At 35.5% G+C, this 17980-nt stretch overlaps 1 protein-coding gene across 3 annotated transcripts in view; it reads left to right on the top strand.

Annotated features, from left to right (window-relative positions):
- RELN (reelin) overlaps window positions 1-17980 on the top strand; it is a 650203-nt gene that overhangs the window by 401879 nt on the left and 230344 nt on the right. For all 3 annotated transcript variants that reach the window (XM_090287313.1, XM_090287314.1, XM_090287312.1), the window contains exons 9-10: window positions 9581-9677; window positions 12135-12375. In XM_090287313.1, coding sequence (XP_090143439.1) covers window positions 9581-9677; window positions 12135-12375 — 338 coding nt within the window. The remainder of the gene's footprint in view (window positions 1-9580; window positions 9678-12134; window positions 12376-17980) is intronic.

Here is a 17980-nt window from a genome sequence, read left to right as displayed (position 1 = left end):
GTATTTTTCATTTCCTCCTGGCTCTTATTGATAGCTTCTATGTCCTTTTTCATGCTCACGTAATTTTCTGTGAGTTCCTTGTAGTTTTTCTGGAGTTCTTTGAAGTTTCCGCTGAGCTCATTCAGCTTCTCCATAATCCATGTTTTGAATTCCATATCTGATAGTTCGCTCCCCTCTATTTCATTTAGCACTCTTTCTGGGGATTCTACCTTTCCTTTTGATGGGAGGTTGTTTCTCTGTCTCCCCATTTTTTTGACTCCTATTGTTTGTTCCTCTTGCTCTTTCTAGAGGAGCATAAGTCTCTACACTGGTGAACAGAGGCTATAGGTCACCCCCGTCTCCTTATCCTGCTGAAAAGCAGTGTACAAAAGAGATAATAATAATAATGATAATAACAACAACAATAACAATAATGGTATTGTTGTATTTCCAGAAGACTCACTTCCTAGACTTTAAAGTCTTTTCTATATCTATTTTATTCATTCAGCACCTATTCACTGAGCCCTCCTTCTGTGTGAAGCAGCTCTCAAGGCACTGGGGACACAAAATTTGCAAAATAAATCTTTGCCCTGGTGGAGCCTAACATTCTGATGGGAGGAGGCAACCAAATGAATATGTCAGGGAGTAATAAATTGAATGAAGAAAATAAATCAAGAGTTAGCAAGTGAGGGTAGCATTATATTAAAGGTAGCCAGGGGAAGGCCTCTGAAGATGTAGACATTGAGTAGAGGCCTAAATTGTGTGAGAGTTGGCTTGGCAGAAGATACAGCCAATATAAGAACCATGCTGACTAGACTGCATCGTTTCATTGCAAGAGCCTTATGCAAATGTCAGTACTAAATGATGGTTTGCTTCTTAAGTGGGAAATGCTATTCAAATAGTCTGTATTTACTATTTTCTCCTAAATAATAAACCAAAGAAAAGTGGGACTAAATCACAAGAAAGTAACTAGGCTTTTGAGTTCACATGTACTGCTAACATAATACTTTTAGTAATTGGTTGTCTCATTGATTAATTAGTTGAATGACACATCAGTCATCCTGGCTTAACTCCCTATAACAAAAGTAGAAAGTTATTTATCTATTTTTTTCTAAATTATATTAGGCATAGTACTATTTAAATATAATCAGGGATAAAAGTTGATGCCAGTTTCAATTGTAATTTTAAATTCAGTAGAGTGGTTCATAGGTCAGACCAATGTTACAATAAAATATTTGTTAGAGTGTGTTTCTAAGTGCGGAAAGATTAACCATTATCCCTTATGTTCATGTATTTTGTTTTACTTAGTTGTCTATAGAGTGTATATAGTGGACAAATGAGTCCTAATTTACAACATCTAGTCTTTCTAGATGTTAAAAGAGGTTGCCAGTGTATGACAAAAGTAGAGGTAGGAAACTAATACATTTTGTACATTTGTGTTAAAATTCCTAGAAAAGATTGTCTTTGAAAATCTGAGCGTTATAGCCCACATGGTTGGCAGAGGAACAGGAGAAGGGGGAGGCTGTTCTGAAGCTATAATATTTATATTTCAAAGACTTTCAGAGTAACTGTTACATGTGTGTGGTTTATTCAAAATTACTGTGTATGTAGTGGACAAATTAAGTCCTTATTTGAAACATCTAGTCCATCTAGATGATTAGAAGTGTCCAACGTATGTTAAATGTAGAGCTAGTAAAATATCACTTTTGTAAATATTTTTTTTACTAAAATTTATAGGAATTCAGGGAGTAGAATTGTTAAACCACCTCTGTGAACAGTATATCATAGTCTATATTTGTTCAGTGGTTTGGGAGGCAAAGACTTGGAAAAAGGTAGTGTTGATAGTGTATTGATATTTGGACATTTTCAAATAAGACCATTTTTGTACCTTATGTGCATTTTGTTTTGTTGTATATAATGTACATAATGGACAAATAAGTCCTAAAATTGCAATATCTAGTTTTTAGATGTTAAAGAGGTTGCCAGTGTATGACGAAGTAGTTAGTAAAGTTAGCACATTTTGTAACTTTCTGTTGAAATTCATAGGAAAGCTGGTCTTGTGTAAATCATTTATGGATATGAATTTGTTCCACCTCTAAGTATTACACATGCTTGTACTTGTCCATTGGGTTGGTGGTGGAGAGAAGGGAGTGAGAGAGGGAATGGTTCAGGCCAACATGGTCATTTTTAGAAGATAATTCAGATTATAACCATTATTAGGAGTATGCAATTTTAACAGTGCTATGTACATAGTGGACAAGTAAGTTCTAATATGAAATATCTAGCTTTTCTAGATATTTAGAAGTTATTGATACATTTAGAAGTAGATATAGAAGAATAACACTTCTTATAAATAGCTTTTAAAACCAGATAGAAAATACTGTCTTGGAAATGGAATTGTTAAACCACCTCTCTGAACAGTATACTCTATGCTTAGAGGGAGGTGGGAGGGAAGAAATTACAAAAAGATGTTTTGCTAGTTTAGCTTATCCTTTGCCCTATGTTATGTACATTTCATTTAACTTTACTGTATATATTGTGAATATACTGGACAAATAGGTCCTAATTTTATAATATCTAATCTCTAGATATTAAAGAGGTTGCCAATATATGGCAAAAGTGGAGTTAGTAAACTAACTTATTTTGTACACTTTGTGTTAAAATTCATCAAAAAACCATCTTCTATAAAGGACTTTTGGAAATGAAATTATGAAATCACATCTAAGTGACACATGAGGAATAGGGAGAAATGAAGGGTTCCAGACTATAACGTTCCTATGCAGAAGACACTTTCAGATATAACCATTGTTACATGTGCGTAGTTTATTCAACACTACTGTGTATATAGTGGACAAACTTAAGTCCTTTTTTTTGAAACACTAGTCTTTCTGGATGTTTAGAAGGGCAAAAAGTATGTTAAAAGTAGAGGTAGTAAAATAATACCTTTGTAGATTTCCTTTTATTAAAATTAATTTTAATTATTGGGTTTTGGAAATGGGATGATCAAAATGATCAAGCCACCTATGAGCAGTACACGTTATTATATTTGTGCTGGTTCAGAGAGGAAGGAGAAGAAAGTACAAAGGGCTTTATACCAGCATGTTTATAGTTAAGCAAGATTAACCATCTTCCCATGTGCCTGTGCATTTTGTTTTACTTAGCTGTGTATATAGTATATATGAATGACAAACATCCTAATTACAACATCTGGTCTTCTAGATGTTACAGAGGTTGCCAGTGTATGATAAAGTAGTTAGTAAACAAATATATTGTGTACAGTTTGTGTTAAATTCCTAGGAAAGACTCTGAAAACTTGAGGAAGAGAAATTGTTAAAACACCTTCTAAGCATTACAGATGCTTATTATACTTGTCCATGGGGTTGACTGAGATGAGAAAGGGAAGAGTTCTAGGCCAGAATGTTCTTTCCTATTTAGAAGACACATTCAGTTTAGAGCTCCTGTGTGCAGTTTATCCAATGCTACTATGTGTATAGTGAACAAACTTAAATCCTTATTTGAAACATTTGGTCTTTCTCAATGCTTGAAAGTGCACAACATATGTTAAAAGAGTTAAAGTAACATCCTTTAAGTATTTTTTTTCTGTCAGTTCATAGGAATAATTGTATTTGCAGAATGGAATTGTTAAATGTGGATGTCTTAGAGAGAATGCTCACTGTTCATTGGGGGAGGGAAGAAAGTACAGAGAGAAGGGTTCTGTGCCCGTGAGTCTTAAGACAAATTCAGATTGTCTAACCATTGTTGCATTTTAGTTAATGTTGCTATATATTCAAGGATAAATAAGTCTTAATACCCAAAGTATATTAAAAGTATAGGCAGTAAAACAGTCCCTTTATAAATTCCCTTCTCTTAGTATTTAGGAAGGATTGTCTTGTATTTAGTCATTGAAATGGTGGAGGGGGGAAGAGGACGTGTGAAGGGAAGGGCTCTTTGCTAGTATCTCTATATCTAGAAGAAAGTTTTAGGTTATAACCTAGGTCTATATGTGCATTTTTGTAAAGTACTTGTGTTTATTGTGGACAAGGTTCATTATTTTGCAACATCTTGAGCTTTTTAGATGTCCTGAGGTGACCATATATGATAAAAAGTACAACTAGTGAATTAGCCAATTTGTAAATATCTTTCTGTTAACAATTGATAGGAAATCAGCATCTTGGACATGGAATTGTTAAACCATCTCAGAAACAGACGTCAGGACTTCTTCCCTGGGCTGGCAGCATGGGTGGAGGAGGAAGTATGGAGGGAGGGATATATGTGGATGTATTCATAGTTACATTGTGATGATAACCATTGATGTGTGTGCATCTCTTGGTTATACTGTAGGAATACATTATAAAGTGTTTCATTCCAAGCTTGCCTCTTTGCTAATATTTTAAAAGTACAAATCATAGTAAATTATATTAGAAGCATTGTATTTTGTGTATTCTGCTTTTTATCCTATTTTTAATTGAACATTAAGGGAATGCAGTACTTTAATTGTAACAGCCAATATCTTTATCTAGGGGTTTGTTGCTCTTTTAATCCTTTATGAAATTTTTGTCTCCAAGAAAGGCAGGGTTGCATTTTTTTTCTTTCCAGATTGAGTTGTGTAGTGTATTCTTGGTAATCAGAACACTCATATAGTTTTGAGATTTTGAAATAGTAAATGTTCATGATGCGTGGAAACGCATGATTTATAACTTTGTGATCTTAATTACACAAAAATAGTTGTGTAGATACACAGGGGACTTAGGACATGTCAACTGTAAACTGCTTGTGGTTATGGATGACTTTGTTCTTTGCTTCTTGCATTTTTCAGTTTTCTATTATATGTAATTGTTAACTTTTAAAAATAAATGTTATTAAATATGTGTGTGTGTGTGTGTTAGAATTACAGTGATCAGACTCTAACAGTAAAAGGAAGGCACCACTTATCTGTAGATGAGTTCATCAAAAAACTGTGGCACATTTACACAATGGGATACTATGCAGCAGAAAGAAGGAAGGAACTCCTACCATTTGCAACAACGTGGATGGAACTAGAGAGAATTATGCTTAGTGAAATAACCCAGGCAATGAAAGACAAATACCATATGATATCACCTAATACAGGAAACTAATGAACAACACAAATGAGCAAAATTGAACCAGAGGCATGTAAACAACGAGCAGATTAATGGAGACCAGGGAGGTGGGGGGTATAAAGGGGAAGGATCTAGTCAAGGAACTAGTATAAATGACCCATGGACATGGATAACAGGGTGGGGATTAACTGTGAGAAAAAGGGTGGGTGGTGTGGGGGAAGCAATGGGGGGAAAAGTGGGACAACTGTAATAGAAAAACAATAAATAAATCAAAAAATATTTTTAAAAAGGAAGGCACCAGATAAGAATAAGCTTTTCATTCTTTTTATTCCTTTATTTTCAAATAATAAGTAACAGGTACTGTTTTAGACTTTTATTAAATATTATTTTTGTTTATTAAGATGATTGTTTCAGAAACAGATTTTCAAGCTATTATGGAATTTGTTATTTGAAATACAAGTGTGAACTACATTGGTATCTTATATTTAATCCACACTGCAATATTACATCAGGTTAACACTTTTTACACAATTAAAATGGTCTAAATTGGGAAATAGAATATTGCTTTTTTGGGAATGCAACTAATTTTTTTAATCTCTTTCAAAATGCCCTTGTATAGATTTTTTAAGCAAGTGACAAAAACATTCTTTAGAAGGTTAACCTTTTGTGTTTGTTCTGAGAGTCCTGTTAGGAGTTATCACACTGATCTGGATGACAGATGGTGCTGATGGTAAAAGAAAAGTATAGATTTAATGAATATGTAGGAGGAGGGTCCACAGGTTTGGGCAGGGGAAGGAGAAGAATGATCAGGGAACCTGCAGAGAAGGTGGTGTCCAAGTAAATGTGATGTTTCTTTTTGGTGTAGTTTTGCTGTGATCTTGTCCTACAGTGAAACCTGGGAGAAAACTGAGATGATGACTAGCAGGGTATTCAGGCTAGAGGTGGTTTAGTCCTTTAGGCTTTTCTCTCTGTATCAAAAATAGGGCTATTAATGGCCTTGAGTCACGAGCCTGAGAAGAAGTAACAGCACAGAATCCTGTCCCAAGATGTTCTGACCATGTGAAAATGTAGCACTACATAGAAAAAAATTAAATGTGCTTTTTGCATCAGAAGCGGTATAGTGAAGTAGTAGTCAAAAGCATGAGTTCTCTCTGGTCTGTCCAGTTCTGAATCCCATTTGTCCCTGAGTAAATTTCTTAACTTCTCTTTGCCACTGTTTCTTTCCTTGTAAAGTGGGCATGCACATAGACCTATTCATAGCAACCATAATGTTCCCTTGAGTTACTGGAATTATTTTTTTTTATGGTGCTATTAAAACTCTAACTGATGAGATTTTCTGTTTTCTTTGGATGCTAAGAACTGCAAAATCAAACTTTCAGCTCCACTCTAGCAATTGCATGGACCTTATGAAATGTATCTTCTTACATTGATTTGTCTTGTTATCTTCAGAGTGCCACCTTTTTCTTAACAAGGAAACTCTTCTCTTCCCCACCAACACATACTAGTGTTGCTAAGAAACAAACACATAACTCATTTAGATCTCAGTTTTAATTTCTATGTTGAACTTACAGCATTTATACTAAAGAGTTGGGAAATGGCTTCCCGGACCCGTATGTCCATCTCGTCCATAAAATTTGGGAAGTTTTCCTCATTTTTTCAATTCTTGCTTCCTCATTCTGCACTGGTTGACTTTTTTCTTCCTTATGTTCCAAATCATTGACTTTAACCCTGGTTTCCTTCCGTTTACCATTGGTTTTGTGTGGATTTTCCTTCCTTTCACTTAGCATAGCCTTCACTTCTTCCTTTATGTGTTTGCCATACTCAAGCATATATGTCAAGCCTGTGAGCATCTTTATCACCAGTGTTTTGAATTCTTCATCTGTTAGGTTGTCTATCTCCTCATCTGTCAGGTGGCTATCTCCTCGTCGCTTAGTTCTCCCACTGGAACCTTGATCCATTCCCCCTTTTGGGCCATACTTCTCTGTCTCCTCATTCTGACAGGCTCCTGTGTTTATTTGCCTCCATGTCCCAGGTAGAGCTGTCACTCCTGTTACATTGTAAGGGGTGGGGCCTTAGGAATTCATCAGTACAAGGTAACCTGTTTCACCATGTTGTGGCGCTGTATGTGGGGGAGGAGTCCAAGAGGGAACAATGCCACCTGCCCAACACTTGCCCCTTTTCCAGGCACCTCTCCTACTTCAGCACTGGGCTGGCGCCCATCTATTTGCTGCCCTGGCCATTGTTCCCAGAGTGAGTAGGTCTGCGGACATTCTAGGACCATTGGGGCCCTTTAAACAAGTGGACTCCGCTGAGACCGGCAGTTTCTGCCTCCACCCCAACCCCCAGCAGCCTGCACAGTCAGAAGCAAGGAGGCTTGATTTTCCCCAGTGCTGGGACCATGAGCTGTGAGATACAGTGAGGAGCTGGGAAAGCTCCCCAGGTTTTCCTCCTGACTTTTTTAGATGTGTGACTGTGCTTTTCCACTGGCCTGTCGCTGCTGCCACTGTTGCTGCCACCACACGGTGTCCTCTCCGCCCCGGCTCCACTCCTCTTACATCTCTGGATGAGTATTTCTTCTTTATATCTTTGTTTGCTGGACTTCCATGCAGTTTGGTTTTCTGGAACTTCTGGTTGTTTCTAGTTTTGATGTAGTTGTATTCCTTCTTAGTTGGGGAGGGAGACACAGCATCTCTGTCTACGCCTCCATCTTGGCTGGTCACTTTATTTTCTTAATGAGTCAAGATTGGTAAGACTTTAACCAGAGTTATTAAGAAAGATTGATAGATAAAAGTTTATCAATTAAACCAATGTGGAGTAATTTATACTCTTGCTAGGAATGTGTAAGACTTCATGTCTTCCACATTTTAAACACTTGGTGTTGGTAATCATTTCGGTAGTAGCCATTCTAGTGAATATGTAGTGGAAAACTGTGGTTTTAATTTACATTTACCTAATGTCAAATGATCTCAGCATCTCTTTATGTAGTATTTGTCCACCCATTTATACCCACATTTTTATTTTGATGTTTATCAGCTTTCCTTATCATTTCTCAGTTTGTAAACAATTTATAAGGAATTGAATTCAGTAAGGAATATTTTTGGTTATCATTTGTTTTATCCTTTCCTTTTTCAAGGATTCACCTTATATATTTGCTTTTGAGTACATGGTATATACAGCATAAAGGAAGCACATAAATTCCATTTAAATTCTTTAGGCTAATTTGACTTTTCTTTTGAAATAAACAGATTGTCTGCCAGACCTTATTCTTGTTTGTGTTGCAGTTTGTCTCACATATTCCTGGCAGTTTCCATTTCAAGTCCCACAGTTTGATATTTATTTTAAGCAGCTGCTTATGAACAGTAGAATTTAGTAATGATCAAAATGGCATAAGGTAGGTTTCTGTTTGAGCACAGGGTTACTGGGTAGCTTTTCTTTAAAAACTTTTCCTTTCATGCTTTCTCACCTATGTTTTGGCAGTGAGAATAAATCTAGGAAAACTGCTGTTGGGCCTTTTAGCACGTGGCCAACTTTGATGATTGCAGACTAACTAGTCTTGTACTAAACACTAACTGAAATAAAATAAATGAGTCTGATTAAAACTTGAAACTCTTGAGTGCTACAAATGGAAAAATCTAACAGATGTCATTTGCTGAAACCAAGACTCCTCTAGCAGATGAGGAAAGGTTAGACATAAATTGCACCATGTCTTTTCCTTTTGGTTCATTTGTTTTTAATGTAGTATTTTAAACACTGCTATTCAATTACAATAAACTTTTGGCGTATGTTTCATGACTGTTTTGGGTACCCAAAGATCTTTAAAAGTACAGTCATACTATGTCTTATCATATGAATTCATTAAAAAGGTAGAAACCAATCTTTACCAGAGTTTTAAAACTTTCTTTGGTCGTAATATTTCCAATATAAAAAATAGTAATGGGAAATAATTACCAAATAGTCACAATGGGTCATAATGTCCCTCTTTTAAATCTTTAATGTTGAGCTATAATAGAATAATATGTCATATCTTCCATAGCTCTTATTCATTTAGTACTTGAATTTTATTTACAATATTTTAGTTTCTCACATACTATTTCATCATTTAAATAACACACAGAGAGAAAAGGGTATTTTTAGTTCTCATTCAGTGTAACAACTTACATACCATTTAATGCAATCACTATTAATTGATATTAACTTGCAAGAACTAGTGATGCATTATCAACCTTTCTATAATATAATAGGTATTTCTTGGCATAGAACTTAAGTGCTTATTTTATAATCAAATTAGAAGTTTGTGTGTTTCTAAATAAATCTGCAGTTTAGCTTGTTCACCTTCTTTCTGATTCCTAAAATTATTTATCAAATAATATCAGAAAAGTTCACAAGAAGTTTCAAGTTAGTTAGAAGAATGAGGAAACAATTAGATAGATATCTAAATGGATATAAAATTATCTAAAATATTTATGGATAATATGTATTTATGCTGTTTTTTTAACTTTGAAACATATTGTTATTTACAGGTTCAGGTTCATGCCGCTTTAGTTATTCAGACCCGGACATCAACGTATCATATTCCAAGAATAATACTGCAGACTGGATTCAGCTTGAGACAATTAGGTTTGTTATTATTTAAAGTATTTTCGTAAATTCTGACGTAGGTGGATTTCTCCTCCCCTTTTTACCTTCATTCTACTACTGACTTTATTCCTTATGGTTAAAAGTACTCTAATTATTATGTTGAATTGCATGGATACACGTATCATGATATACCCTATTTGAAGAGGTATTATTAAAATTCATTTTCCATTTGGAACTTCCCACTGTCAGTGATGGCTCTAGATATTATTTATTTTTTGGTAAAGGCCCATTTGAAATAATAACCTTTATGATGGAGTCTTCCAAAAAATTACATCACCCACCTCTCTAGGTGACCTGATTATGGCCTGCTTTATAGGCCTAGGAATATATCAGATTACTACCTAAATTCCTTCTCATCTGTGGTGATAGTGAGTTAATAGCCATTGGCTCTTTGGCTTCTAATCTCTAGTTCTGTCATTTTCCTTCTAACTGCTATAAGATCAGTTCTAATATTCTATTGTCATAGTTATGATGCAACTTGTAATAATTTATTACATTTTACTTATTTAAAAAAAAACCTCAATAAGAAAATGAGGTAGAATGCTTGAAGAAGAAACTCATTCAAGTTGGAAAATGTGATTAAATTAGCAAGAATCAAATTATGTTTACTAATTCCGCATAGATTAAATGATAAAGCAAAATTCATAATGGATATTTTATTTCAAGTATGGTAAGTTATTAGAAGGAAAACAATACCTTAAACTTTTATAAGGTAGTTATTATGATTGGTTTACTTTTTAAATTAGTATAACTCAAGTGGAACATTTTCTGTAAGTTTTGTAGTTGTCTTTTTTCATATATTATTTTCCATACTATATTTTCATGTTGAAAAAATGATTTATTTAGGGGGAACAATACATATTAGGTTCTTAGTCTTTAATGCTAAACCGGCCTATCTGAAGTTTTTAGTAGTATTTAAAATAGAAAAAAATTACAAATATAAGTTCTAGTCTAACCGAAAACTGAGAAAAGTGATTCCAATTCATAGACTTTACTAGACTGTCTTCCCCTCTAGCAGGATAACATATAATTTAAAGATACTTGGTATAAGCCAAGCTCTGACATGCAGTGCCAATTTTATAACACAGCATTTTGCTATTCCTTCTATTTCTAGTAATTATTATGAAAATGCATTCATATTGAATACTTATTTACATACATGGCTTAAGCAAGGCAGCATAAATATTAGAAATTTTGTCCATACCTCCATTTTTTCTCTAATAGTTGTATATCATAATTAAGATAAATTGTAGTAGCTGAAATTGTTGCTGGGAAAGAACTACATGCTTTGATATGATAAATAGTGAATGTACACATACATTTAATCACAACATATAAAGATCACATTCAGCTGATTTCATTTGGCTTTTTACTAAAGGAGATTTTCAAGTTTAGGTCATGCATCAAACTATTATATGCAAATTTTTCTTACCATTTAGTGATCAGAATGAACATATTTTCAATCACTTCTGAAAACTAAAATATATTATTTTCATCATTTTAAATTCTTTTGAAGCCAAAAACATAGTTATTATGAAACACTTTAAAAGAAGGGAGAATTGATTACCCCTCAATGTAAGGTACACCATCTATAATCTATACTGACAATTCTACAGATATATGTGTACTTTATTGGCAAGTGAAAATTATGTCTTTTCTGCAGTCCTTTCAAAACAGATTTATAGTAAGCCAAGAGTACTACTAGTTTGCATTTCGTACCACTTTTAATCCTAGCTAAAGCTAGGATTAGCTTTATATTTACTATAACAGGTTTCTAGGCTGCTAGAATAAAATGTGTAATAAAAGTACTGTATTATATAGAAGGGCCTAGATTCTAACACACATAATATAAAAATAATGTTAAATTACATCAAGTTTTAAAACATTAATCTGCATGATATTATAAAGAACTATAGAACTCTTAATTCCCATGGCAAATCTCACATTTCATATAGACAAAACAAAAAGCTATCAGGTTAGTAGAAATAAAATAACTATTATGTAAAGACTGATTATGAATCATAGCAAGCAGTTATCTCTAATATATCCAAAATTCCAAAATAAGATTCATAAATTAAGCTAACTTTATAGTTTTTCTCCTTTTTTTCTTAGAATCAAATAAAATAAACTGTGCTGGATACACTGTGATTTTCTACAGGCGCCATGAAAACATGTGCTCTTTTCTCTTGAACTATTCCTTTTCTAGCTTAGTGCCTGCCTTGTGTTAAAAGTAAACTTCTTGAAGAGACTTAATATCTAAATTGTCATCACTTAATATGAACATCTTAATAATCAGCATACAATAAAGATTTAAGAGCTATGGGATTGTATTTAATCTGTAATGTATATAATATTTTTAAGTTAATGAAACTGTGATCTTAATTAAGAAACAAAATTGATCTAAAGTGGCTCTAATTCCTCTCACCTATGTTCCAGAGCCCCTTCGAATGTCAGCACGATCATCCACATTCTCTACCTTCCTGAAGATGCCAAGGGAGAGAACGTCCAGTTTCAGTGGAAGCAGGAAAATCTTCATGCAGGTGAAGTGTATGAAGCGTGCTGGGCCTTAGATAACATCCTGATCATCAACTCAGCTCACAGACAAGTCATTTTAGAAGATAGTCTTGATCCAGTAGACACGGGCAATTGGCTTTTCTTCCCAGGAGCTACAGTTAAGGTTTGATCTCTCTTTTGTTCTTTCTCTGCTGTCATACCTAAAGCTCGATAAAACAATTTATACAAAGATAACTATTCTTTAAAAAAAATAATTTAAAAAATAATAATTTATCTATTTGTTTGTTTATTTATTTATTTATTTTAGAGAAGGGGGGAAAGGAGAAAGAGAGGGAGAGAAACATCACTGTGTTGTTGCCTATCACTCGCGCCCCCAACTGGGGACCTGACGTGCAACCTAGTCGTGTGCCCTGACTGGGAATTGAACCAGTGACACTTGGCTCTCAGGCTGACACTCAGTCCACTGAGTCACACCAGCCAGGGTTAAGATAACTATTCTTACTAAACCTACTAATAAAGGAATAGGCAATGTTCTTTTTATGCTACCTTCTCTTTTAGGGATAGCAAATCATTGTTACAAAAACATTTGTTCATCCATTTAATGAATATTTTTGAGGAGCTACTGTGCCATGTACTAGACTGAATGTGGAGAATATAACCACAGAAAGGCAAATACATTTCTTCCCTTTATGTGAAAGTTCATTTAGTTTTTTCTGTAAGACGGCTTTAGTGGTGCTTAGTTGTCTTTAACTTCATTTGAAACAATGTTGTTAGATAGTATTGTGACAGCTGTCATATCACTATGCATTTAAAACAACATCCAAATTGATGAGTCTTTGTGCAGCCATTTTAACATCGGAGACGATACACATTTTCAGCATGTTATGTTTTATTTTTCAAGAAAGGTAAAAACTCAACTGAAATGCCAGAAAATATTTGTGCAGTGTATGGAGAAGGTGCTGTGACGGATCAAATATGTCAAAAGTGGTTTGCGAAGTTTTTTGATACTATTGATATTTTGGCCAAATAATTCTTTGCTGCAGGGCTGTCTTATGCGTTGGAAGAGTTTAGCAGCACCTCAGGCCTCTACCTGTTAGAAGCCAATAGCAAGAGATAGCCAACATAGTCAAAATATCCATATCAATAAAGCTGTTGGTTAAAATGAAAAAGGTGTCTTTTATTTTACAGAAAAACTTAATGGATTTTTTAGCCAACCCTATATATATCATCTCACATATTTTGATCCTTGTAAACCTATAAGGAAGGTACTATGTCAACCCCATTTTACAGATATTGAAAGTGGACATAAAGGTGTTGAGTAACTTGTCCAAAATATATCTCTCACCAGGGGCAGAGCCAGGATTCAAATACAGGAAACTGACTTGGTCTTGATCTCAGTTACCACATGACTTTGCTCTTAAAAGTAGTAAATATAAATTGATGTGCTTCTGTTTTCTTGTTTCTTCTCAATATCCATCTATTTGTTATATTATCTTCTCATTTTCTTCCCCATCACTTTCTGGCTATAAGTGAAAAGATTCCTTTTTTTTTTTTCATATTTCTTGATCTGATTGTTATACATTAGAATTTAATAAGTTCGGATCAAACTCTGTATCTTCTTTCTCTTCCACAGCTGATTTAATTTTCACAATCCTAGTTACCGGTCCATCTCACATATTAACTTCTAACCTAAAGTGAACTTGAGATAGGACTATTAGAATATTTCCCTTATGGAGGCAGGAGGTGTTCTCAGTAACCTGCCTGGGAGGCGAATGAGAATGAGAGTGGTGAGACACCAAAGAAAGAGAAATCAGCAGTCTAATGTTAGCAGACACATCTCTCCTGTCTGCTTCTACTCTTAACCACTGGGACATCTGGCTAATGACTGGGGGCTCCTTGCTCCTTCAAGAAGTGGTTTGGTGGCAGGGTCTTAGACAAACTAGGTTGTCTCTTGTGTGTGCAGGTCCAAGCCTAGTCTATGGTAAACAGTCATCTTGGATCCACCATTGGAAGGAGAGTAATTACTTTTAAATGCAGTCTTCTTCCTAACCAGCCACCTGCCAGGAAGCTCCAGGCCCTAGTCCAAGCCCATGAAGCACAACCTCCAGGTGGGATTCTTGAAGTCCTGTACACCAGGCTTGAGGAGAGGAGAAGGTACCCTCCTCCCATGACATGGGCATCGATGGGACTCACAGCTCACCAACAACCCTCTCTAAAGAAGTTGTGTCTTTGTTGTTCAGCTTCCTACTTCCACCATCTGCAAGCTTGCGTACCTTTAACATGAGTGATAACTGAGCCCCTTTACCACTTCTTTTGCTAGGTCCTTATATTTGGTCCATCATTTCACTGGAGTGTGGAGGAGTTGCCACCTATTTTCTCGGAGCCTCAACGAAAACCAGAACAAAATTAGTTCCATTTTAACATTCTGTTACATTGGACATACACCTCTATGAGAGCATTTACAACATTGCTTTATTTTTTTATTTATGTCTTTCTCCTCCTGGTTAGAATGTTAGCTTCTTAAGCTCAAGAACTATTCCAACCATTTTTGAATCTCCAGTGTGTGGCACTAGTTTATGGGGAAAGAACATGAATTTCACATTCAGAGATGACTTGAAGGCAAGTAAAAATATTGTGACTGGGACTGGCTATAGCACAAGTGTTAAGATAATCAGCTTAACCATATGGGTACATATCTTGGCTTCACCATTTATGAGTTTTAGCCACGCAGTGTCAGGCAAGTTGCTTAAATTCTCAGTTCCTCGGTATCCTCACCTGTAACAGGACTAATAACAGCATGCAACTAATGTCATGATAATTAAATTAAAAATACATGTAAAGCCCTTAGGATAGTGTCTGGCATATACAAAGGACTTAATAAATACATGCTTTTTTCATTGAAAAATTTAAGAACAAATAAGTTTTTCACAAGGAATTTAATACAGAGGAAAATGAGTAGAGACCAAGGATTAAGCTGACAGCTCCAATTATGAGGCAAGGGAAAGAAACAAGGTAGAAAAAATATAGACTTCACAAATTATGTCACCCTTATATGTCATTAAAGTAATATCAAAATGAAATGCACTAAATTGATTACATTGGACACAAATAATACTCATATTTGTAACCTTTGGCAACAAAAATAATTTCCATTGGAATTAAGTTTCAATGCCATGCTTAAAATTTGAAGTTTTAATATTAGTAGTTTTTGTTATTAACAACAAATGATTTTTAAGTTCTGCTGTTCATAAAACAAGAGAATAGAGGAGTGAGTATGTAAACTGTCCAGATGATGAGTTTGAAAATAATGTTTGAGAGTGTCAGATAAAATAATAAAGAGATGGGTAACTGGCATTTGGAGTTCATATTTCTCCTTGTCTTCTTAGATTTCTTTTTCAATTTTCTTGGGAATATTTAATCCATTTCATCTAAGCCTGCCCTTGTTTGTCTCAAGTTGGGAAGAATGACATAAGACCAAATAGAGTAATTACCTTAAGGAATTTTTGTGATCTGGGGAATTGCAGTTACAGGACACCAGTTTAAATCTGCCCTGGGTTGGTAGTAGGCCATTACCAACTGTTGGCTCTATAGTTATTAATAATATGAAATAGATGAGTAACAGAAACAGTTTCTAACACTGAATCTGGCCTTATATTTATTGTGCTTTTTGCTTTTGGAGGACTATAAGAGGTTACAGAACTAATATTTTCTTCCCATACAGCCGTCAGGTTTCTCCTCCCTTCTCACAAGTTCGTGGCCTTGCCTGACTCATCTTCCTATGTTTTTTCACAGAACCTGCCCATGTTGAAGAAAAGGCACACCACGTTCTCATGCTTCTAATTACTATCATGATTTTTTATTTCCCACAAATCCCTAACCAAGTAGGTGAGGCTCTAAATGCCAATAAACAGAGTGCTGCAAGTCCTAAAGCTCCCAAAGCACCATCCCCATTAGCAATCTCCCAGAGTAGCAGATCATGGACTCAGCAAGGCAAGGAGCCTGAAACCCTCTCGATATTGAATTACCTGTCTTAGATATTGATTGTGATGACTTGCCTTTTTTTACAGAAGTTTTCTTCTTTTAACTTTTGTATATGATTTCTGACAGCTCATTTGAAGTTGTGAGAATAGTTCTTGCCATACTGGCTGCCATCAGTGTGGCAGTGCCTCTCTCTGTCAGGTGGCTGAGGGTGTTTGTGCCACATTTTATAATAGAAGGCACTATATAACTCACTAAGTGACCATTCTGATAAATCTTGTATCCATCTGACACAGTACATAGTTATTGCAATATTATTGACTATATTCCCTATGCTGAACTTTACATCCCCATGGCTATCCTGTGACTACCATTTGTACTGCTTAGTCCCTTCACCTTTTTCACCCATGCCCTCAAACCTCCTCTAATCTGGCAACTGTCAAAATGTCCTCTGTATCTATCAGTCTATTTCAGTTCTTCTTGTTTATTTTGCTTTTTAGATTCAGTGGTGATAGATATGTATTTATTGCTATTGTTCATATTTTTGTTCTTCTTCTTCTTAAAAAATAACAAACCTTTTACATTTCATATAATACTGGTTTGGTGATGATGAACTCCTTCAGCTTTTTCTTCTCTGGGAAGCTCTTTATATGTCCTTCAATTCTAAATTATTGCTCTGCTGAGTAGAGCAATGTTGTCACTGACTGGGGCATATACCTGAAACTGATATAATATTGTACATCAATTATAATTTAAAAATAAAAATTATTTAAATAAAAAAAAGAAAAATTTTGGTGAAGAAAGGTTCCAATTCGGTGTCCTAGGGGAAAAAAAAAAAGAATGGGAGGCACATTCTTCCTGCTTGTAGTGGCAAAATGATTAATCTCAGGGCAACTTCTGATGCTCCAACTCGGTGACAGTGGTCTTGGTTTTGCCATTAGAGTTTAAAGGAAATGAACTCATTTTTTGGCCCCTTCTTTTGAGGTTATATATAGTATCAAGACTCGAAGAGCACCTGCTACCACTGCTGCCACCTTAAGATTCAGACCAATGATAATCATTTAAAAGCATTCTTTTTAAGATCAGAAACTAGGGTGGCTCAGTTGGTTAGTGTCCTCCCAATATGCCAAGATTGATGGTTGGATCCCCAGTCAGGGCACATACAAGAATCAACCTGTGAATGCGCCAAGAAGTGGAAGAACAAATCAATGTTTATCTCTCTCTACCCACTTTCCTCTCTAAAATCAATAAATAAAAAATTTATTTTTAAAGATCAGAAATTAAACAGGAGTTCCAACTGTCACTTCTATTTTACAAGGTACTAACAAGATCTTCCAGTCAGGGCACATCAGAGAAGGAAAACTCTGATTCCAAAAAACCTCCACTGCCTTGCGGCATACCTCTTCAGGGGAAAGGCTAAGGGAGTAAACCCCGACAGAAAATCAGGAGCCGGAGTCCCTAAGGCGGTTTGACGTTGTAGTCAACACCGGCAACTCCTGCGGCGCACCTGAACCCAAGCTGTATTGACTCCGTCTTTCCCTTGGATCCTTCAGCTGCGAAGAGAGGGGGGGTCTGCTGCATGGGCAACAGCAGACCCTCCATATCACCCTGCCCAGGCTCTGTAGCTTCATCGCAAAATGTCGATTCAACACGGGAGGAGACAGATACCGTGTCACTCCCGAGTCGGACTGCACAGCCATTCTCGACGGTGCAGATAGACTCTTAAGAAGCTACACCATCGTCTCTCGAGACGGATGGCTGCCGACGACGACGATAGTATCAAGAATCAG

The sequence above is a fragment of the Furipterus horrens genome, unplaced genomic scaffold, assembly GCF_987537825.1.
Source record: "Furipterus horrens unplaced genomic scaffold, mFurHor1.1.pri manual_scaffold_9, whole genome shotgun sequence".
NCBI classification, from domain to species: Eukaryota; Metazoa; Chordata; class Mammalia; order Chiroptera; family Furipteridae; genus Furipterus; species Furipterus horrens.
The sequence above is the reverse complement of the archived record's forward strand: the minus strand, read 5'-3'. Positions and strand labels throughout refer to the sequence as shown.